The sequence below is a fragment of the Poecile atricapillus genome, chromosome 28, assembly GCF_030490865.1.
Source record: "Poecile atricapillus isolate bPoeAtr1 chromosome 28, bPoeAtr1.hap1, whole genome shotgun sequence".
NCBI lineage: Eukaryota > Metazoa > Chordata > Aves > Passeriformes > Paridae > Poecile > Poecile atricapillus.
The window spans coordinates 2488341-2510024 of record NC_081276.1 but is presented as its reverse complement, the minus strand read 5'-3'; the positions used below and the strand labels follow the sequence as shown (position 1 = coordinate 2510024).

The 21684-nt window shown below is 54.5% G+C and overlaps 3 protein-coding genes and 2 non-coding genes across 5 annotated transcripts; 3 read left to right on the top strand and 2 right to left on the bottom strand.

The window, feature by feature from the left end:
• The first annotated feature begins 1983 nt into the window (after nt 1-1983).
• On the top strand, nt 1984-12184 carry PWWP3A (PWWP domain containing 3A, DNA repair factor). Its single transcript, XM_058858416.1, has 15 exons — nt 1984-2083; nt 2959-3001; nt 3644-3739; nt 4744-4835; nt 5075-5145; nt 5602-6636; nt 7178-7291; nt 7641-7711; nt 8126-8202; nt 8697-8757; nt 9015-9090; nt 9355-9405; nt 9797-10227; nt 10915-11003; nt 11202-12184. Exons 3-15 carry the CDS (start codon nt 3683-3685, stop codon nt 11275-11277), a joined length of 2301 nt encoding a protein of 766 aa, XP_058714399.1. The 5' UTR covers nt 1984-2083; nt 2959-3001; nt 3644-3682; the 3' UTR covers nt 11278-12184.
• Nucleotides 12185-13292: 1108 nt separating this feature from the next.
• Nucleotides 13293-13365, bottom strand: TRNAF-GAA (transfer RNA phenylalanine (anticodon GAA)). The gene has a single exon. It is a non-coding gene; the product is annotated as a tRNA-Phe (tRNA).
• A 1010-nt stretch (nt 13366-14375) lies between these two features.
• Nucleotides 14376-14449, top strand: TRNAN-GUU (transfer RNA asparagine (anticodon GUU)). Its single transcript has one exon. It is a non-coding gene; the product is annotated as a tRNA-Asn (tRNA).
• A 169-nt stretch (nt 14450-14618) lies between these two features.
• Nucleotides 14619-18129, top strand: NDUFS7 (NADH:ubiquinone oxidoreductase core subunit S7). The gene is made up of 8 exons (XM_058858458.1): nt 14619-14738; nt 14960-14996; nt 15190-15258; nt 15601-15715; nt 16286-16465; nt 16539-16585; nt 17435-17523; nt 17933-18129. Exons 1-8 carry the CDS (start codon nt 14723-14725, stop codon nt 18028-18030), a joined length of 651 nt encoding a protein of 216 aa, XP_058714441.1. The 5' UTR covers nt 14619-14722; the 3' UTR covers nt 18031-18129.
• A 489-nt stretch (nt 18130-18618) lies between these two features.
• GAMT (guanidinoacetate N-methyltransferase) lies at nt 18619-21422 on the bottom strand. Its single transcript, XM_058858448.1, has 6 exons — nt 21169-21422; nt 20533-20678; nt 20385-20448; nt 19747-19814; nt 19526-19636; nt 18619-19332 (listed from the first exon to the last, which is right to left on the bottom strand). The coding sequence occupies exons 1-6, from the start codon at nt 21350-21352 to the stop codon at nt 19192-19194; spliced, it is 714 nt and encodes a 237-aa protein (XP_058714431.1). The 5' UTR covers nt 21353-21422; the 3' UTR covers nt 18619-19191.
• Between the last annotated feature and the right edge of the window lie 262 nt (nt 21423-21684).

The following is a 21684-nucleotide window of genomic DNA, read 5'->3' as shown; positions in this document are numbered from 1 at the left end:
GGGTTTATCTCCAGCACAAACAGAAATGAAAACAGCTCTGAGTCAGGATCCACCCTGCAGCTCGGTGGGATTTTGGGAGCCAAAGACAGCAGAGAAATAAAGTGCTCAAGAGGGCTTTTAATTGGGAAAAAATATCATGGCTTGACCAGAGCTGCACTTTTTTAAACTGGAGTTGCTCTTTTGTGGGGAAGCAGCTGCCCAGTGAGGTGTCCCAGGGGGAAATGAAGCCGCTGATCCCGTGGGACTCTGCAGCACAGGGAAATTCTCCCTTTTTCTTTGCATTCTTTCGCAGGAGGGGAAGTTTTTCCCTCTCCTTTTTCTAATCCTGAGGGCTGAGCCTTGCAGGGTGCTCAGCTCCAGAGTCCATCCTGTCCTTGGATGTCCTTCCATCTCCGTGTCGTGTCTCTGGCGGGACCTGAACTCCACCTCGTTGTTTCCTAACCCAGGTTTTAAAGACTATTTTGTATCTTTTGACACGAAATGCTGATCAAAGCCCCTCGCAGGACCAGGCTGGGCACCCCCAGAGCCTGCCAAGCAGGGAAAAGGTTGATTAACAGTTGCAGGATTCCCAATCCTGCAGGAAAACAGGAATTAACAAATCAATTACACGAAGGACCTCTAGGATACTCCAGAAGGAGGAAAAAAACAGAATGGGAGTTTGTCTCTTATTATTATTCCACAGGTATCCGTATTTAAAGATAGGAAAAATGCACTCCTGAGAGCATTCCAGGGAGGTGCATTTTGGTCTGTTGCTGTTTGCAGAGTGTGTTTGAGTGACTGCTTCAGTGTGGTGGTGACAGTTCTGACAGCCAGGTGTTTATAACCAAGTAGAGACAGTGAATAAAGCATCGAATCTCAGAGCCTGGGCTCCGTTTCCACTGTTTTTTCTTGGAATGCCGGGGTTAAAGGGTTGAGTTGGAAGGGAATTTAAGGATCATCTCGTCCCACCCCCTGCCATCCCCAGGGACACCTTCCAGTGTGTCCCAGCTTGCTCCAAACCCCGTCCAACGCGGCCTGGGGCAATTCCAGGGATCCAGGGGCAGCCACAGCTTCTCTGGGAATCCCGTTCCAAGAATTTGGATTAGATCCGCCTTGGATTGACGCTGCGGGGGTGCCAGGGGCACACGGAGCCAGCCGGGCTCGGGAACGTGTCCGTGTCCCTGTCTGTGTCCCTGTCCGTGTCCCTGTCCCATCCCTGCCCCTGTCCCTGTCCCATCCCTGTCCCTGTCCCTGTCCCATCCCTGTCCCTGTCCCTGTCCCATCCCTGTCCCTGTCCCATCCCGGTCCCATCCCTGTCCCTGTCCCTGTCCTGCCCCTGTCCCTGCCCCTGTCCCATCCCTGTCCCTGTCCCATCCCTGTCCCTGTCCTGCCCCTGTCCCTGTCCCTGTCCCATCCCTGTCCCTGTCCTGTCCGTGTCCCTGTCCCTGTCCCATCCCTGTCCCTGTCCCTGCCCCTGTCCCATCCCTGTCCCTGTCCTGTCCGTGTCCCTGTCCCATCCCTGTCCCTGTCCTGCCCCTGTCCCTGTCCCTGTCCCATCCCTGTCCCTGTCCTGTCCGTGTCCCTGTCCCTGTCCCATCCCTGTCCCTGCCCCTGTCCCTGTCCCATCCCTGTCCCTGTCCCTGTCCCTGTCCTGCCCCTGCCCCTGTCCCTGTCCTGTCCCTGTCCCTGTCCCTGTCCCTGTCCCATCCCTGTCCCTGTCCCATCCCTGTCCCTGTCCCTGTCCCTGTCCTGCCCCTGTCCCATCCATGTCCCTGTCCCTGGCACTGCCCAAACCATCAAATGACGTCACCACCCGCGACAATGACGTCATTCTTCCCGTTGCCATGCTGCACGCCCAGACAGGGCGTGGCTTTCCCAACCCTCCAATAGAAGATGAGCTGGGCGTGGCCAAGGCGGCAGCGTGCGCTCTGATTGGTCGAGCCTCGTGTTTTGGCGGCGGAGGGGAGGGCGGGGCGCCAGGCGGCGCTCGCTGATTGGTCCGGGGGGCGGTGCTGGGCGGTGCGCGCGGCGCATGCGCAGACCCTCATGTGGAGGGCGGCGGCGGCGGCGCGCGCGGGGGGCGCTGTTGTCGGGAGCGCGCACGGTAACGGTGCCCCCCCCCCCCCCCCCATCTCCCCCTCCCCCCCCGGTCCTTCAAGCGGGGTCTGGGGTGGGGGGACACGAGGGTCTGGGTGCCATCACCGGGGGTGTATTTGGGACTCCCGTCCGCCCTCTGAGCGGGCGAAGCGAGGGGCCCATCCCTCCCCTCACCAGGGAAGGTTTGGGGTGGGGGGGCGTCCCCTGTGAGGGGAGGGTTTTGAGGAGTCCCGTTCCTCCCCTCACCGGGGCGCTTGGAAGGTTCCATCCCTCACGGAGGGGAGTTCGGGGGTCCCGTCCCTTATGGAGGGGGCTCTGGATGAGGGATCCCGTCCATCCCCTCAGCGGTTCGGGTCTGGGGGCCCCGTCCCGTCCCTCACCGAGTCCGGGATGAGCGGGGCGGTTTGGGGGGAGCGTCCCGTCCCTCCCCTCACCGTGCTGGCTTGGGGGGAGGTTTGGGCGTCCCGTCCCTCCCCTCACGGTGCTGGCTTGGGGGGAGGTTTGGGGGAGCCTCCCGTCCCTCCCCTCACGGTGCTGGCTTGGGGGGGAGGTTTGGGGGTCCCATTCCTCCCCTCACGGTGCTGGCTTGGGGGGAGGTTTGGGGGTCCCGTCCTCCCCTCACGGTGCTGGCTTGGGGGGGAGGTTTGGGGGTCCCGTCCCTCCCCTCACGGTGCTGGCTTGGGGGGAGGTTTGGGCGTCCCGTCCCTCCCCTCACGGTGCTGGCTTGGGGGGAGGTTTGGGCGTCCCGTCCCTCCCCTCACGTGGGGTTTTTGGGGCCGGGCGGTTCCCGCTGTCCCCGCGCCGCCTCACGGGGGGTTCCGCACCGGCCCCGCCGTTCCGGGCGCCACTAACGGCCCCTCGTCCCTCCCTCCGCCGCCGCAGGGCCGCCATCCCGGAGCCCCGGCCATCCCAGCACCTGGACCTTGTAAGTACAGGAAGGGCTTGTCTTCAGTATGTCTTTTTTTCTTTAAAAAAATAACCAAACCCTTGAGGAAGCTCTGAGGCAGCTCTGCTCAGGTTTTCTGTTGCAAACCGTGTGTAAAATTTGGGATCAAATTGCCTGCTAGAGGTCTATGCAGTGTGTTATTTTAAGGGTGTAGCTCCCCATTTTCAGGGTTTGGTTGCTGGAAGCTGTGGATTGGGCAGGCCCCTGGCTGCATTGTGTAATTCCTGATAGTATTTTCCTCACCCAACACACTCAGTGAGAGCCACTTGTGCTCCTGGAATTATGGAATTCTTGAATCCTGGGATCATTTTGGTTGGAAGGACCTAAAAGCCCATCCAGCCCCATCCCCTCCACTATCCCAGGTTGCTCCAGTCTTGTCCAATCTGGTCTTGGATACTTCCAGGAGTGGGGCAGCCATTAGGGTTGAGCTTCTACAGGAAAATGGAATTTAAGATAAAATTTTGGAGAATGCTGTAGGGTGATATCAGTGCAGTGATCCTGAAGGAAAAACAATAATAACTGTAGTAATATGTTTGACTAAATGCTGCCTTTCCTTCAAAAAGCCAAGGATTGCAATGGACAAAGGTGGGTGACTCCTTTATTCCCTTTTTTTCCCCTCAGAACACCTTGGAATTGTCCTTTTCCACGTGAAGCTCAGCCATGACCGACCAAGAGTTCGTTCTCTGCAAGTGGAAGAGGCGTTTGTGGCCAGCCAAGGTAACGAGGAATGAGGAAGTGTTTGTGGAGGTTGCTTGGGAAGGGCTAAAGCAGAGCAGGAAGGAAGGGAGAGGTCCCAGCGAATGTGTCTGAACTTGTCTGGGCTGTGGAGATGCCAGCAAGAAAAAATGGAGAGATGGGACATGGAGGAATAACTTCCCACTGCCAGAGGACAGGGTTGGATGGGATATTGGGGAAAAAATTCCTCACTGTGAGGGTGGTGAGGCCCTGGAATGGATTTCCAGGGAAGCTGTGGCTGCCCCTGGATCCCAAGACCAGGCTGGATGGGGCTTGGAGCAGCCTGGGATAGTGGAATGTGTCCCTGCCATGGCAGGGATGGGATGGGATGGGATTTAAGGTCCTTTCCCACCTCATCCATCCTGGGATTTTAGGATCCTAAGGCTGCTCCCAGGCACCTGTGGGCTGTTCCATAGTGATTCCTGTCATTATGGAAACACCACGGGATCAGTGTAAACAAAGAATACTGAACTTAAAGCATGGACATGTGACAAATATAACAATTCCATTATTTTTGTTTAAATCCCTTTGCTGTGAACTGCTAGCTTTTGCTGTTACATATTTTTTGCCACAGTTATAGCTCAGCAAATAATTGTAAATTGTGTCCACTCTCAATGTATGAAGAAAACAGCGGCATTGTGCAAACATGTACTAACTTGTTCCTGCTGTTACCTTCTTGCTAGAAGTGTAACCTGGCCACATGTTGGAGCTTTCCCCAGACCTGCTGGGGGCTCCCAGCCACGGCTGCTTGGGGGATAGCCCAACAAAAAACTGCCTAAAAAAGAGGCAGAGTCCAGGGATAAAGTGGATGTGTTGGTGAAGTGGAGACTCCCCTCATCCCCAGAGCTGCCTGCTCATCCCTTATCAACAAATTAATAAATTGCCTTATTGATTGGCCAACTCGGTTGTGGTGAGCTGCTCTTTATAATAAACGTTTTGCTGTTGGTTAAGGATTTTTAAATGAAATTTTTTTGCTTTTAACACAGGTTTTGTGCAAGCCTGGAGCTGCCGGGGGCAGTCCTGTTGCCACCACGAAAAGGATGGGATTTAAAGCTGAAATCCTTGGCTTGGAGAAGCAGTTGAGTGTCTTTGTTCCTGTCAAGTGTTTGCATTCTTAGAGGTTAAAAAAATAAGGGGAAGAAAGGAACCTGAAGATGCCTGTGAGATGGGATCCTGGATTTGCAGGAGGTTTAGGTGTTCAACCAAAACAAGGACAGGTTGGGGAGGGATTATTTGGGTTTTTTTGCTGTCTGAAAGCAGTTTTGTGGTGCTGGGAGTGTTTTGGGTGCCGCTTCCAGTCACCTTTTTGTGTTTCAGGGTCAGTGTGAGCTCTGCAAATGTTGTTCCCCTGACGGAGGAGCGGATCAAGGCCATTGCCTCCACGCTGGGTGAGGAGGGAAGGGCCCAAATGTGCTTCTTGGTGTCTTTTTGGGGTGTAAAGTACCCACAGAAAGCTCCAAATGTGCTGCTTGGTGTCTTTTTGGGGTGAAAAATCCCTGCAGAAACTCAGCCTGGGGAGATAAAACTTGTGTATTTCACTTATTTTCTTCTCCCCTTTTCCATGAAGTTGGAAAATAGGTGAAAAACGATCATTTTCCTCTTTTCTGGGGTGGTTTGTTGGAGGGATGGTGAAGAAATGGGAGTTGCCCTCAAAATGAGGCACTTCCAGCTTGGTCTTTGTGTTTCTCCATCCTTTGCCTTGGGAATTGTGGATGATTGAAGTAATACAAAATGTACCTTAAAAGAAACACTTTGAGTAACACACATTATTTCTTTAATAATACATTTTGTTTGTGATAGAATAACGAGGGTAATTTCATTTATTGAATATTTTTCCTCATCAGAGCAAAAGAAGAGCATGAGTGAGGCCGTGGAGGAGCTGCAATATCGCTGTTCCCTTAAAATTGCCTTGGATATTCTCCACCAGACTGACTCAGGCAGTCAAATACCACCTGCAGAAGGACCAAATTCCGAATTTTCCCAGGAGAAATCTGCTCCCCCCGCCCCCTCCCACGGCTTCTTGTTGCGCTCTCGCTCTAAAAAGTCAGAACCTGAGGCTGCCAAGAGGAAAAGAAAACCCCAAAATAACTGTGGGCTGAAGGATGATCCCAAAGCGCGGAGCCAGGGAGGTTCTGTGGCTCCAGAGGGGAGTGGAAAAGCACCTGGATGTGGCACAAACCCTTCCAGAGCACCTGGAAGTGGCACAAACCCTTCCAGAGCACCTGGAAGTGGCACAAACCCTTCCAGAGCACCTGGAAGTGGCACAAGCCCTGCCAGAACACGTGGGGGTGGAACAAACCCTGCCAGGTGCGGTGCCAGGGACTCGCGTGTGCCACCAGCCCCTGATGGTCACAACTGCGAAAAACCAGAATCAAAATCATCCCCCAGCCAGAGGAAAATCCAGCCCAAAACAGGGAATGGCGTGTCCTGTGTGCCAAAGGCTGGAAGAAGTCAGCAAGGAAGGAAAAGAGGATGTAGGGATGATTCCCCACAGGATCAAGCACAGGTGGCTCCTGAGGAGGGGTCTCCACCTGTCCTGTCTAAATCTGGCACTGTGGAACCTCCTGGAAAGACAGGAGCTCAGCCTGGGAGAGCATTCCTGGATTCCTCCTGTGGAACTGCCTCGGATGAGTTGGAGAAAAGCATCAGCAGTGAGAGTGAGAGCCTGGCAAAGCAGCTGGATGGGAGGAGAGAGGAAGAGGCTGGAAAACACCTGGATGGGGCAGGTGTGGCCTCAGGCACAGACAGGAAATGCAGGAGCCACCCTGGATCCTCACCTGGGCCTTCTGGTGCCTTCCCTCAGCCTCAGGAGGAGGAGGAAAACCAGGATCCCTCACACCTGGCTGGGAATAAAGCCCCTGACTCCGAGGAAGATGAAGGTGGGAAAATCCCTTGGGGAAGGGAAACCTTCATCCCACATGGGTGTTGAGCACTGTTACTCACCTTGGAATGTTGATTTGCTTTTGGGGAAGTGGCTTTTGAGTTGCTGATTTAATTCCTTTTGGTTTCAATTCCTGGGAAGCAGAAATGCTGATCCCCTCAGTGCTGGGGAGGGCTTGGGTGGTGTTTGGGTTGTCTGGAACTGCTTGGGCTTTGCCATGGAAAGCTTTGGTTTTTTGGTTTTTGGTTTGGTTTTTTTTTTGAGCTCGCACTTGTTTTGCCTTGCTGCTCTCTGGTAAATTGAGATTAAATGTTTGTAAATGAGCAGGTGCAGGGTCCTGAAACCAGCCCCATTCCTTCCCCTTTCCCTCTTTTATCCACATGATCAGGGAATTAAGAGTCCCTAATTAGGGATGTGCAGGTGTGTCAGGTCCCCACGGGTGGGACAGACCCTGTGTCCCCTCTGGGGTCATGTCCAGGGGTCTCACCTGCTCTGAGGCTGATCCCATCCTAATCCCTGGATCCTGGTGCCGTTGGCAGGGCTGGAACCCTCTGGAATGTCTTCCAGGAGATTTTCCTCGGAGAGCCTCCCTCCACTCTCACCTCTGGCGGATGAAGAGGAGGAAAATTTCCCAAGTGTTCTGTCCCATCGAGGTGAGACATCAGCACAGGCCTGAGGCTCTTCCCCCTCTGTGAGCTGCAGTTTGCCTGCAATCCACAGGGATTCCAGGAGGGAATCCAGCTGTGTCCAGGCTTGGGATAAAATGCATTTCCTGGGTCCATCAGACGTTTTGCAGCAGAATGAAATGGAAATCCCTGAAACTGGGCAGGAGCCTGGGGTTAAAGTTGCTGGGTTCAGAAGTCCCAGTGCTGCATTTTGGGGTCACTGTAAAAACACTGAAGAGAAACTCCTGGAGTTTCTCCTGAAGGAGAAGAAGAGAGGGACAGCATCTGTTTTATTTTATTGTTTTTAAGGAAAAATTTCCCTTCTTTTTCATGCCAGAACCCAAATTCTTCGAGGAAGGGATGTTGGTGTGGTGCAAGCTGCAGCGGTATCCGTACTGGCCAGCCGTGGTAAGAGCAGCTCCTGCCTCCTCATATCCTGCTGATAAGGAGCAATTCCCAGTGCTGGAGTGACTTTTACCCTTCCTGGAGGTGTTGAAGACCTTCCAGTAGAAGCATTTCAAAATTGATAGAAGTAAATTTGTTCTAAAAACACTCAAAATGTGGTAAATTCACACCTGTTTGGACAGAGCACAGGATTTTGTTCCCAATTTGCAAAAGAAAGGGGAGGCTCTTTGTGCACTAAAAATGCTCCCTTGGGGTAACTGGTTGCTGCTTCCACTTGAAATTTTCATATTTGTGTAATAAATGAAAGTTGCACCAACAGGAAAAGTTTAAGTGTGGGTTGTAGTGGGAGATATCCACAGAAAAAAATATCCCTGTTTTATCAGGATTAGGATTTTTGAGGCTTTCTCCTCTCTCCAGGTGAAAGCAGTGAAGAGGAAGCACCGAAGGGCCTGTGTGCTCTTCATAGATGGCACCACAAATGAGAAGAAAAAAGGGTAAATGTGGATTTTCATCCCATCCTGACTTTCCAGTCTCTTTATTTCGGGTCCTGTGCTTGTTTCCTGGTGCAGGGTGAGGACAGTCCTCCCCAGGCTGATCTGGGAGGGAGGGGCTGGGGCAGTGGGGCAGGTGAGGTTGCAGGTACTTTGTCACGCTGCAGGTTGAGGCAGCTCCCTCTCCCTGGGAAGGGCTGAGGAATCGAAAACAAAACCAAAAACCGAAAAAAAGAAATCCCTGGAATGCAGCCACTGTTCTTGTGCTGCCCAAACTTTCTGGAAGCACTGGGCTGCCTTTAACTTTTCTCTGAACGAGGTATTTCTCATTTGCTAGAAGATTCCATACTGCTAACATGCTCTGGAAGCAAAAACTATTAGAACTTGTGCTCCTTAATTCCTTGGGAAGTGGGATTTTCAGGGAGAAGCAGAACTGCAGTAAAACAACAGGGAAATGGGGCAGTGGAGTTGCACCTCTGACTGTGTTTCTTTAAAAGTTTCTCAGTGTCTCTGAAGAGCCTGAAGCACTTTGACTGTGAGGAGAAGCAGGAGCTCATTGTGAGTATCCCAGAGATCTGGAACTGCAGGGGTTGGGCAAATACAGTGGGAAACCCAGGATATAAATAATTCCAGGAGTGGAATGTGGGGCTTGACCCCCTCAAAGCCGCTCTCATCCCTGTGACAGTTCTGGCAGGAGCTCTTTTACTGCAAGGAAAAAATTGTCATGGTCCATTTCTGTCCCCTGCTTGGTGTCCTGGCCTGAAACTCTTGGAGAGCTGCTGGATTTGGGACAGAAAATCCTCCTTCTTTTGCAGGAACGAGCCAAGGAGAACTATTCCAGGGAAATCGAGTGGTGCCTCCAGCTGATCCTGGACTATCGGATCCGAGTGGGTAAGGAGGGGCAGGTGACCATGGAATCACCAAATCCCAGGATGGTTTGGGTGGGAAGGAACCTTAAAACCCATCCAGTCCCCCCTGCCATGGGGCAGGGACACCTTCCACTGTCCCAGGGTGCTCCAAGCCACATCCAGCCTGGCCTTGGGCACTCCCAGCTTCTCTGGAATCTCATCCTGAGATCCTCCAGGAAAAGGGAACTCCAAGCTTGGATTTCTGGGCTGAATGGAACTGATCACTGCCCCTGGTTTTGGTTTTTAGGTTGTCATTCTTTCACTGGGTCCTTCCTGGAGTATTTTGCTGCTGATATCAGTAAGTGAATCCATCCCTTTGGGAATTTTTCTCTTGGCTGGGTAAACGTAGCTCCAACATTTACACAAGTGACTGTGGCACCAGACACAGAGAGGGGCTGCTGGTGAATTTACAACTCCCCATTCTTGCAATTAAGGGTTTAATAAATTAAATAAACACTGGTGGTTCGAGACAATCAGGTCAGTTGGAGTTGTGACTGGTTCCTTATGTTGCTCCCTTATATTTTCATTTTATTTAAGGCAAATAAATGTTTTTGGTGGTGGCTTTTTAACCTCTTTGGTAGGGAAGGAAGAAAAACTCCTCTCAGCAATAAAATTCCTTATTTTCTATCGCTACGGTTATGAAAACTCTTTGCACATTTCAATCTAAATTGTTGTGGTTTCTCTTTCAGGCTACCCAGTGAGGAAAGAGGGATACCAGAGTGTGGTGCAGATGGCATTCCCAAACACAGAGGGGGAAGGGGCTGGAGAGTCTTCCTCAGACACCTCCCCCCAGAAACCCCCGAGGAAGCTCCTCCCTGACAGGACCAGAGCTGCCAGGGACAGGGAGAACAAGAAGCTGGTGGAGTTCATAGTCAAGTCAAAAGGAGCTGAAGAACATCTCCTGGGGATCTTGAAAAGTGGGAAACAATCCCGCTGGCTGAAGAAATTCCTGAATTCCAGCCGGTACATGACCTGTGTGGAGACTTACCTGGAGGATGAGGAGCAGCTGGACCTGGTGGTTGGGTACCTGAAGGAGGTGTACAGGGAGATGGACACCAAGAACCTGCACCAGATCCTGGGGGACGGCATCAGATTCATCTCAGATGTGCTTTTACCTGAGGTGAGGGAGCATGAAACGGGGGGAAAATGAACTGTGGAGTGATAAATGACTGTAATTCCCATTATTTATTCCTTTGGTGTGATGTGGCTCCTATGGAATGATGTGGAGAGAGTTCCCAGAGCTGAGCCAAGCAGGAATATTCACCCCTTCCCACAGCCTGAGTCACTCAAATGCTGATTTTTAAGCACAGAGAGGAGAAGCTTCAGGTAGTTTGTTGCTTTTAAAAGCAGACTGATGGTTTTCTGATGTTTTTTAATTACTTCTGGAATGCTTCAAGGCTTTGTTTTTGGGGTTTTTATTTTAATTTGGCAACTTCTCAGGGTTTTCTTGGTCCTTTGTGTGTGTCGAGGTGGGGGGTGGTGTGTTGGCTGTTTTTACAGTTGTTGTGGATACCTTGTGTTCTTCACAGGAATTTTCCCAGGAGAACATTAACTCGTGTAGAAACAAAATTACTGTGAAGAATATTTTAATCTGAGGATAAAAATACCCCCCAGGGGATGATACAGAACAAGTTCATATTATTTATTTAAGAATTTCAGGCACTCAACGAGCGATTTCATCCAAGTTTTCCAAGTGATTGAGGAACCCTTTTCTCCAAGTGTGCTCAGCTGAGGCAGCTTGAAATCCCTGGCTGTGGTTTAGTTTTGTTTATTGATTATTATTATTAATTATTCAATGCTTTTCTAGGCCATCATCTGTGCCATTGCTGCTGTGGATGACATTGATTATGAGAAGGCAGAAGAGAAGTACATTAAAGGACCACCTGTGAGCAAAAGGTAGATTTGTTTTTAGGATTTTCCAAGGGTTTTACCCCAGTATTGTTGGATACAGAAAAGGTTTGGGGTGAGAGCGGGAGAGCTCAGTGTCCCCCTCCCATGAGGGACAAAATGTGCCAGCTTTAATTTGTCCAGGTGATGTAATCTGGACAATAACACCCTGTTTTAATTTATTAATTTCTATATTTTTCTTTCCAGAGAGAGAGAGTTGTTTGATGAGCAAGTCCTGGGAAGCAAAAAGCTCAAGACGGAGCCAGAGCCTGCGGAGAGCTGAGGAGTGGCCGGGGCTGCCCTGGGGCCAGGTGTAAATAACCAGTGGTGATTTGTACAAAAACGTGGCATTCTTTGTAAAGTCTGTGTGTATATCCCCAAATATTCTGCTCCCAGCCCCAGCTGGCTCTCAGCCCTCGCTGCTTCCCATGGCCTCGCCATGTTGAGGATCTGCCAGATCCTGATCCATCAGTGCCCTCCTGGGGGGCTGCCAGAGACCCCCAGTGCTGTGCAGAGCTTCTGCTGCTCCACCAACTTCCACGTGGGTTCTTTTAGCCAAACACCCAACTTGGGAAGGGATTTTATCCTGGTGGCCTCGTTGTTGCTGATAAAACCAGGAGGGGGTTCCTGCAGGAAACGTTCCCGGGGGGTTCCTCCTTCCTGCCTGATGGATCTCCAAGGGTGGGAAATCAGATTGGTGCTCAGAGCTGCCACCTGGATCACAAAGATTTGTGGGGTTTTGTTCTGTTATGACAAATAAAATCCCGTGGAGAAGGAATCCAGGTTTGCTTAAACAAAAACATTCCCTTTTCCTCTACCAGTGAGCCAGTGGAATGCTGGTTTATTGCCTCTTTTGAGGCCAGGAATTTTGGGAGGCTTTTAATTGTCTTTTTCTCATCTGAATTCCCAGTTTAATCCTGCCCAGCTCCCTGCCCACCTTTGCTGGAGCCGTGGCACATGGAAGCAGTGTCACCAAGAACTAATTAATGATGAATAATGATAAATGATACATAAAACCCCCTGATTAGGGTTTCTCTGTGATAATGAAATGTGATCTCCTTGCTTGTCCAGTAAAACCCAAGATGATTTGAAATACAGAAGTTGAAATTGGGATCCAGATGTCTATCCCGGCTGGTAGTAATTATCTGAATATATTTTAATTACACTTTTAATTGCTCTGTGCTCTCTAATGAGTTTTACCATGGAATCCTCATTCCCGTTATCTCAAGTACCTCAATTATAGGGACAGGCCAAGAAGTGAGTTTTTTATTAAAACCTGGGAGGAGGAATAATGAGTTTTGTAGGATAGGATAAAAAATTAATGATGGAGTTAACTCAGAGCTGTGAGTGGCACTTTCCCTTTGGAGGTGAGAGTTTGGGGAGGGAATTTCCTGCCCCTCATCCCAGTGCTCTGGGTAATTTGGAGATGGGGATCAACTTCCCCCTCCTTCACATTAACCCTTTGCTCCCTTCTCCATCAAAACTCCTCAAGTGCTGTTAAGATCAAGTGATGTTAAGAAGCAGAACCACCTCACCTCCACTGCAGCTGTGGAATCCTGGAATGGTTTGGGGTGGAAAGGACCTTAAAGCCCATCCCTGGTCTGGGACATCTCCCTGGGGGCTCCAAGCCCCTCCAGCCTGGCCTTGGATACTTCCAGGGATAATCCTGACCTTGTCCCACCCCTTTCCAGTGCTGCCCCACTGGTCACTCACTGCTGCTGGGCATCAGATTCAGCCTCACCATGTACACATCATGTGGATTTAATAAAGTGGGATGAAGTGAATCATCAAAATTTGCTGCTTTTGTTTCATTATTTTAATCTGTGGCGGGTGGTGCTTCCACCCCAGTCTTACAGCAGGTGAAGATATTTTTTATACATCAGATAAAGCTGTAATATCCTGTCTCTGTCTCAGTTTCACATTATTAATCACTGGGAAATGAGCTCACTGTTTTTTGTTCTTGTGCTTTATTTAAAATGGGCTAACACACACCACATCTGCTTGTCCAGTGTTAATTAATCCATGTTCCCTCAGCTTCCCTCGTCAATGATCAGTGTAAGATCATTAACTCATATTTATTATTAATTCATAAGTCATATTTATTTAATTTCTTTAATAATATTTATCATTAATCCAGGGTTATATCCTGCAATCCTTCACCCCTGTCTGTTTCCAGAATATTTAAAACGATCACGTGCAGAGTTTGGGGAGGGAATAACGAATTCGGAAACCCCGGGGGGTGTTTTGGGGTGAAAACAGCACTTTTGCAAACCGGGTCCCGGCAGGAAAAGAAACTTCTGCCGAAACCCGGGATCGAACCAGGGACCTTTAGATCTTCAGTCTAACGCTCTCCCAACTGAGCTATTTCGGCTGCACGAGCGCGCTCCGCCCCCCGCCCGTCACCGCCGGCGGCGCCGCGCGGGGCGGGGGACACGGGGGGGACACGGAGGGGACAGGCCGGACACGGGGCACACACGGAGGGGACAGGCCGGACACGGGGGACACACGGGGGGGACACGGAGGGGACAGGCCGGACACGGGGGACACACGGGGGGGGACACGGAGGGGACAGGCCGGACACGGGGGACACACGGGGGGGGGACAGGCTGGACACGGGGGACACATGGAGGGGACAGGCCGGACACGGGGGTGGGACACGGGACACAGGACAGGCCGGACAGGGGGACGGGGTGTGGCACACGGGACACAGGACACGGGAGTGGGATGTGGGACACGGGACATGGGACACAGGACAGTCGGGACATAGACACGGGACACAGGACACAGGGGCGGGATGTGGGACACGGGATATGGGACACAGGACAGTCGGGACATAGACACGGGACACAGGACACAGGGGCGGGATGTGGGACACGGGATATGGGACACAGGACACGGGGACGGGGCCACAAGACAGGCGGGACCCGAGGAGGGATAACGGGACACAAGGCACAGGACACAGGGAGGGATAATGGGACACAGGACACAGGACAGGCGGGATACGGGGAGGGATAACGGGACACAGGGAGGGATAATGGGACACAGGAAGGGATAACGGGACACAGGACACAAGCGGGACACAGGGAGGGATAACGGGACACAGGACAGAGGCGGGACACGGGGAAGGATAACGGGACACAGGACAGGCGGGACACGGGGAGGGATAACGGGACACAGGACACAGGCGGGACACGGGGAGGGATAACGGGACACAGGGAGGGATAATGGGACACAAGGCACAGGACACAGAGAGGGATAACGGGACACAGGACAGGCGGGACCCGGGGAGGGATAACGGGACACAGGACAGGCGGGACACGGGGGCGGGCGTGACACGGGACAGGCGCGAGACGGGAACAGGCGGGAGGCGGCGGCAGCGCGGTCTCTGTGGCGCAATCGGTTAGCGCGTTCGGCTGTTAACCGAAAGGTTGGTGGTTCGAGCCCACCCAGGGACGGCCGCTCAGTATTTTCTTGTTCGATCGCAGCTCCGCAGCCCCGGGATGAGCCCTTCCCGCCGAGTCCTGTGGCGGCTCCGGGACAGCCCCGGGACGGCCCCGCCCGCCGGGGATTGTTTTACGATCGTTTTGCCGCGGGCCGCGGCGGGGCCGGCGGGTGCCTCCGGAACCCCTCGGCCGGGACGCGTTTCCCGCCGGAGCGCTGAGGCGGTGCCGCGCCGGGCGCTTTAGCGGGTGCACCGCGCGCAGAGGTTGCGTGAAGGGCTGCGAGAGATGGCGGCGCTGGGCCGTGAGCGGGGCCGGGGACGGGGACGGGACACGGACGGGACGGGGACAGGGACGGGACACGGACGGGCCGGGGACAGGGGCAGGACGGGGATAGGGACCGGTGTGGGGACCGAAACAAACCCTCGACCCCGCGCCGAGGGAGTGACCGGGAGGGAGCCCTGAGGGGACAGCAGGCCGTTCCCGGCCCACAGCCGCGCTCAGCTCTCCCGTCCTCTCTTGCAGGTCTCCGGCTCCCCGCGCACGGTGTGCTGGGCTGGCGGTGAGCGCCGGGGCTGGGGACACCGGGGCTGGGGACACCGGGGCTGGGGGGACCCCGGAGCCGCGGCTGAAGGGCTCCCCGAGCTTTGGGGGGGTCACTGGGGGTCTCCTTCCCCGCTGGGGTTTGTGGAGCACCGGCTCCCGGGAGGGCTCTGGGGGTTCTGTCACCCTGTGCGGGCCCTTTCTGTCCCCAGGCCCGGCTCTGTGAGTCCCGTTCAGGCTCAGCTGCTCCATCAGACGCCGGCGGCCGATCACGCTGACAGGTAACAGCCCTGGGGACAGGGAGCAGCAGATTGTGCCACCACCCCTGGGGACAGGGAACAGCAGATTGTGCCACCACCCCGGCTCAGGCGTCTCCTCCCTTCCCTGCTACAATCCGGGGAGATCTGGCAGCTCTGGGAGCCCCGGGGCTCTCTGTGGTTGGGGCTTGGCTGAGGGGCTCTGCCTGAGCAGCAAACCCACAGATCCCACCCTGGGGAGAATCCTCTGCTACAAACAGAGGGGTGGGATTGCCATTCCTCGGGGAATCACAGCCCTTGGAGGGCTAAGGGCTGATTCTGCAGGGAAATAACTGGAGAGTGATGGCTCTGTGCTGTTCCTTTCAGCTCTGTCCAGGTGCAGAAGAGCTCTGCTGTTGTCCAGAGGAAATCCTACGTCCCCAGCAGCCGTGGCGAGTACGTCATCACCAAGCTCGATGACCTGGTCAACTGGGCACGGCGGGTGAGTCCCGAGCCCGCGGGCTCCCCTGGCATCGAGGGTGACAGATGGGAGACACCTCCTGTCAGGGTAAAAATAGGCTCAGAGCTCCTGTGGCCGAGTTCTGTGGCCAGAGGGTGACATTGGGGTGCAGTGACAGAGCGGGAGAGAGGCTGAGGGTGTGTGGGGTCTGGAACTGCCCTTCGGTCACCAGGAAAAGGAACTTTCTGGAATTGTCCCTGCCCTGGGCAGCTGCTGTGCCTGTGAGGAAGGGTGACACGAGTGACAGTGCCCTGGGTCTGCTGTGCTCTGCCTTAGCTGGTCTGGTCCTTCTCTGGCCACCACTGTCCCTGTGAGACTCTGAGCTGTCCCTTCTCTGCTGTCCCTTCTCTGCTGTCCCTTCTCTGCTGTCCCTTCTCTGCTGTCCCTTCTCTGCTGTCCCTGTGTGGTTTGGTGGCTTCAGCAGCGTCAGGGGAGCAGCTCTGGACACATTCACGGAGCTCTCCCTGTATCCATTCCCCCGCAGCCGTGGGTTTTGCTGCCCTTGAACTCTCCCTTTCTGCGTGTCACCCGAGCTCCTGCCTGTCCCCACAGAGCTCCCTGTGGCCCATGACCTTCGGGCTGGCCTGCTGTGCCGTGGAGATGATGCACATGGCAGCTCCTCGTTATGACATGGATCGTTTTGGGGTGGTGTTCCGGGCCAGCCCCCGCCAGGCTGACGTCATGATCGTGGCAGGGACCCTGACCAACAAAATGGCCCCGGCGCTGCGCAAGGTACCGGGGAGCACGGGGACCTCGGGCACGGCAGGGGGAGCTGGGAACCATCCCAAATGTCCCTGTCCTGCAGGTCTATGACCAGATGCCAGAGCCTCGCTACGTGGTGTCCATGGGGAGGTGAGTGCCGGGATGTCCTCGGTGCCGTGGGGGGAATTCTTTGCTTGTTTGTGTTTCCAAGTTCTTAAAGAGGCCTGGTAGAGCAGAGCAGAAGGGCTCCTTCTGGGGATGGTGTGTGTGTGTGAATCCTCCCAGGGATAGCTTCAGGGGATTTGCAGCTGCCAAACTTGTGTATATCCAGAATCCCAGAGTTTGCTTTTGGCTTTCAAAATGCTTCTGCTGTGCTGGAATCTGCTCCATCGGGGACTCAGTGGGAATCTCCTTCATGAAGGACTCAGTAGGAATCTGCTCCATGGGGGATTTGGTTGGAATCTGCTCCATATGGAATTTAGTTGGAATCTGCTCCATGTGGGATTCAGTTGGAATCTGCTCCATGGGGGACTTGGTTGCAATCTGCTCCATGAAGGGATTTGGTTGGAATCTGCTCCATGAAGGGATTCAGTTGGAATCTGCTCCATGTGGGATTCAGTTGGACTCCATGGTCTCAGAGGTCTTTTCCAACCTGAATGGTTCCATGATTCTCACAACTTTTCTTGTCCCCACACCAGGGCTGGGGGCAGCCAGTCCTGGCTGGAACAGGACAAATTCTGGGAAAACTGAGGGAAAATAGAAGATTTTGTAGCAGAGAGGGAGGGCTGTGAAATCTGCTTTGTGAGGGTGATGGGAACACTTCAGTTGGGTTGGATTCATCTAAAAACATCCCAGGCAGGGCTCGTGATGGGGCAGTGTCACCTGTGAGCTCTCAGCTGGTGGCTCCAAGCCTGGCAGTGCCTGCCTGCCCAGGGCCACCTTCCCTTGGCCTCCTGCTCACCCTCCTGGGCTGAGCCTGTCCCTGTCCCTGTCCTGCAGCTGTGCCAACGGTGGGGGCTACTACCACTACTCCTACTCCGTGGTGAGGGGCTGCGACCGCATCGTGCCCGTGGACATTTATGTGCCAGGTACAAGAGGCAGCTCCACCTGGGAGCGGGGCAGGGAGGGGGAATTCTCTGCTCTTGGGTGTAGGTTTGGAAAGTTTTCCTGTTTCAGTGCTGGGGAAGCTGCAGCAGCTCCAGGGATTGTGGGGTGGGGAGGGTTGTGATGGTGGTGGCACCGTCAGTGGGGTGGGAGAGGGGTTTGGATCACAGAATTTGATCGGTTTGGAATCAAAGAATTGCTCTGTTTGATAAAGGTCTTGATAAACACCATCACTTTTTGTTTCTTTACACTCCTGGCTGTCCCAGCCACAAAGCCAGAGGGGAGTCAGCTTTGGGATAAATCCTGGGATTGGCACCTCTGCTGCTGCCTCCAGCTCCGTGCAGGTCCCAGCCCTGTGACTTTCCTCCCTTCTTTCCTTTCTCTCTCTCTCAGGTTGCCCACCCACAGCTGAGGCTTTGCTGTACGGGATCCTGCAGCTGCAGAGGAAAATCAAGAGGGAGAGGAGGTTGCAGATCTGGTACAGGAAATAGCCTTTATTTATGTCCCCACTCCCTGCCCCCGGGCACTGCTCACATTCACGCACAAATCCGGCTCCTCACGCGCCTTCCAATAAAACTCTACCTGGTCCAGGTGCTTTCCTGTCTTAAATAAACCCCTCTGATCTGAGGGCTTGAAAAACAGGAGGTGAATTTGATAACACTGCTGAGTTGGTTTCTGTCAGGGAAGGTGATGACATATCTTAACATAAAGGTTTTGCCAGAATGGTTTTTTTAGCTTTGTTGGGAAGTTTTGAGACCAACACATGTCCAGGTGATCCCTGAGCCCTCCCTGAGCTCGTCCCTTACTCACCACCTGCTCCTTGTTGGTAATTCCTACACAGGATCTGATAAAACTGTAATATTTGTGTGTGCAGGGGCCAGAAATTAATTCTGTTTCTGTAACATCTCAAATACTGCTGCTTAAAATCAGAATGTGATTAATAAACCTGAATATAGAGCTCCTAAGCAGGGTGGGGATAAAGCAGCCTGTCCTGGATGCTTCCCAGGAGCCTGGAATGAGGAATGCTCGTGCCTGAGGGACAAACACACTTTGGAAAGACAAATCACTCGGGAACAGCAGTTTGGGTATTTAATTCCTTTTAATGGACTTTGTCCCTTCTGGGGAGAGAGGAAACATCATTTATTGAGCGGTGGAGGGGGGGTTGGGGTCAGGATTTGCTGCCGTGGGCTTTGGCCAAAAATGTTGGGAAACTTCTCTGGGGAGTTGCTTCAGGAGAAGCTGAAATGCCTCAAAATGCCTCAGACTGCCCCATTTCTCCCACCTGATGTGGATTATTTGACTCTTGTGGGAAGCCACTCTGTGATTTCTCAAAATGATCCAATTTTTAGAGGAAATGGGTGGTTCTGGAACCCCTTTGGCCAAAGGCTCCAACCCACACTCTGCAATTCCAGCTTAATGGAGAATTCGAAGTCTTGAGGGGACAGAGCAGGGTGAGATCTTCCACAAAGCCCACAAGACCCCTCCAGGGCAGGGGGCTTCTGGGGCAGGGATTTTCCTGTCCTTTTGTCCCCTGGAATCCATCCCAAGCCTCCACCCATCTCTGGCTAAATCAGTTTCGATCTCTCAGGGGCTTTAAAGGAGATCAGAGCTTTTCTGCTCCTCATCAGCTCCTGCTCCCCGTGCTGGGCCTCTCAGTGTTTGAGGATGGTGGGGGTGATCATCCTGGGGTGGGAGTAGTAGCGGCACTCTCGGGGTGGCTGCAGCTCCATCACCCTGGTGCTGATGTTCTCCCTCCTGAACCCCGCCTGCAGCAGCGGCCCCACCTGGGTCTCCTGCAGGAGAGGAGGAGCAGCCGTGGGTTGGGGTGGCTCATGTGAGAAGGGACACCATGGGAACAGTGCCAGCAGCCGGGGGAAAAACCCTCCGAGCTCCCCTTTGGCCCATCCGCCCATCCCCAGCACTGTGGATGAGTTCCACAGCCTCTGGCTCATCCTGGGCACAGCTCTGGGGAGGGCAACAACTCACCTCAAACATCTTCTCGATGTCGCTGTACCTGCTCTTGAGCAGCTCTCCCCACGAGGTCAGGTTGCAGTAGGTGAGGACCCCTCCGGGCCGCAGCAGGCGGAAGGCATGGCCCTGTCCCGGGAATGCGGGGAGCTGGCTCAGCTCCTCCCACACGGCAGCCGGCCCCAGCTCCCCCTCCCAGCCCCAGCTGCTCCCCACGGAGCCGCTCCCCGAGGTGTCACCTTGATGAAGTTGAACTGATGCGTGTGCCAGGTGTCCTCTGACAGTGGGTAGGTGTCGTACAGGATCCCTGCCCGGGAACAGCGGGGCTGCCCGTTAGCTGGGAGGGACCCTGAGGGGCTCCTGTGTCCCGGGAAAATCCCCCTTCGTGGCCTGGGATTGTTCTGTTCCTATTGCAATTTGTCCCCATGTCCCTGACCCCTGGAAGGCAGCGATGTGATGGTCTCCAAAATAAGGATCAGTTCCCCAGGACAAGGATCTGCTCCCCATAACAGGGATCCACCCCCAGGACAAGGATCTGCTCCCCAGGACGAGGATCCACCCCAGGACAAGGATCTGTTCCCCAGGACAAGGATATGTCCCCCACAACAAGGATCCACCCCCAGGACAAGGATCTGTTCCCCAGGATAAGAATCCATCCCAGGAAAAGGATCTGCTCCCCAGGACGAGGATCCACCCCAGGACAAGGACCCCAAGGACCCAGCTGTGCCCTGTCCCCGGCCCCACTGAAGGATGTGGGCTCCACCTGCACTCTGATCAAACTCTTCCCCCCCTTTCCATGGCTCAGGGATGTCCTGGGCTGCCCTGGGCTTTGGGGATTCCCCACCCACCCCTCCCCATCCTGCTGCTGCTGTCTCACCACTGAAGTGCCCGTCCGGCAGCGTTGGCACCACGTCCTCCCACAGCCCCCTCAGGGGCACCACCTGCGGGTGGGGGGGCAGAGGGGTGAGCTGGGGGGGGGGTCACAGGCACCCCCCAACCCTGGCACAGCCCACCCTGCCCCTGACCTTGTGTGGCTGTGCCTTGGCCCACTGCTCCAGGCGCCGGAAAACGCCCTCGTTGCACTCGATGATCCAATGCTCCTCGATGTCGAATTCCTGCACCTTGGAGGCGGCGATGGCCATCCCAAACCCCACCTCGAGCACGCGGCCGCCTGCGGATGGAACCCAGAGCTCACAGCTCCGAGTTTTCTCTGCCTCAAAACCCCCCCCCAGCCCTGAATTCTGCCCCGTTCTTTCCCCAGATTGGGCTCTTTGGGTCCAGGGTGGGAGCACGTGGTGCTGCTGGCACTGAGGGGAGAAGTTGGGAGCAGCCCCATGTCCCTGCCACCTTTGCCCCCACCAAATCCCCCCAGTTGATCCCAGTGGGAACAAACAACATCCAACCCACCCTCTGCCAGGGAAACAACCCCAAAATCAGCAGGGCCTGGATGGGAGGTGGCTGCATCCCTTCCCCATGTCCCCATCCCCTTTCAAGAATGCGTCACCCTGACACAAGCACACAAATCCCACCGCGGCCCTGCTGCCCCTGTCACTGCAGGGGGGGCCACGTGCAATGGCCAGCAGAACATCTCCCCCCACCCCAGTTCTTTTTGGGGAGGCTGCACCCCCAGCACCTCCCAGAGCCCGTGGGGTCCCCGTTACCCTTTGACGCGGCCACGGTGGCCAGCGAGTGCATGTAGGGAGTCTCCCAGCGCTCCATCACTGGCTTGCCCAGGATCTCCAGGTGGGCATCGGGCTCATCGTAGCCCGCTGTGGCTTCCCTCCAGGCCGCCCTGCAATCCTCACCCTCGGCGAAGATCGGCCCTGCCGCTGCTCCAGAGCTCATGGCTGCAGGAGGAAAGTCCAGCTGGACGGGCCGAGACTGCCAGGGGAGGAGGGAAAGAAAGGGCCACTGGGCTCTTGGCCGGCTTTAAATAGCCCTGCTGGAAAGTGCTGAGTGTGCACAAGCGGCTGGGGCCCCTCCAGGGATCGGGAGCCCTTATCGGGAATGGGAGCCCTTATCGGGAACGGGGCACCATGGGGCAGCCAGAGCTGCCAGCCCTGATGGGCACACCTGGCCTGGGGGTCACTGCGGTGATCCGGGGGGTGCCGAGGATGTCCCAGCTCCCGGTGGCACCGTGCTGTGAATGACCAGCACTGCTGAGTGGTGGAGCCGGG

What these genes read in the sequence shown, in the direction of transcription:
- GAMT (XM_058858448.1), bottom strand. Translation starts at nt 21,352, where the DNA reads ATGAGCTCTGGAGCAGCGGCAGGGCCGATCTTCGCCGAGGGTGAGGAT. An exon ending in GCCGGACGGGCACTTCAGTG is followed by an intron (nt 19,815 to 20,384) that starts GTGAGACAGCAG and finishes GTTCCCGGGCAG; the next exon opens with GGATCCTGTACGACACCTAC. An exon ending in ACATCGAGAAGATGTTTGAG is followed by an intron (nt 19,333 to 19,525) that starts GTGAGTTGTTGC and finishes CCTCTCCTGCAG; the next exon opens with GAGACCCAGGTGGGGCCGCT.
- PWWP3A (XM_058858416.1), top strand. Translation starts at nt 3,683, where the DNA reads ATGACCGACCAAGAGTTCGTTCTCTGCAAGTGGAAGAGGCGTTTGTGG. An exon ending in GGCGTTTGTGGCCAGCCAAG is followed by an intron (nt 3,740 to 4,743) that starts GTAACGAGGAAT and finishes CTTTTAACACAG; the next exon opens with GTTTTGTGCAAGCCTGGAGC. An exon ending in ATCCTTGGCTTGGAGAAGCA is followed by an intron (nt 4,836 to 5,074) that starts GTTGAGTGTCTT and finishes TTTGTGTTTCAG; the next exon opens with GGTCAGTGTGAGCTCTGCAA.
- NDUFS7 (XM_058858458.1), top strand. An exon ending in CACGGTGTGCTGGGCTGGCG is followed by an intron (nt 14,997 to 15,189) that starts GTGAGCGCCGGG and finishes TTCTGTCCCCAG; the next exon opens with GCCCGGCTCTGTGAGTCCCG. An exon ending in GCGGCCGATCACGCTGACAG is followed by an intron (nt 15,259 to 15,600) that starts GTAACAGCCCTG and finishes TGTTCCTTTCAG; the next exon opens with CTCTGTCCAGGTGCAGAAGA.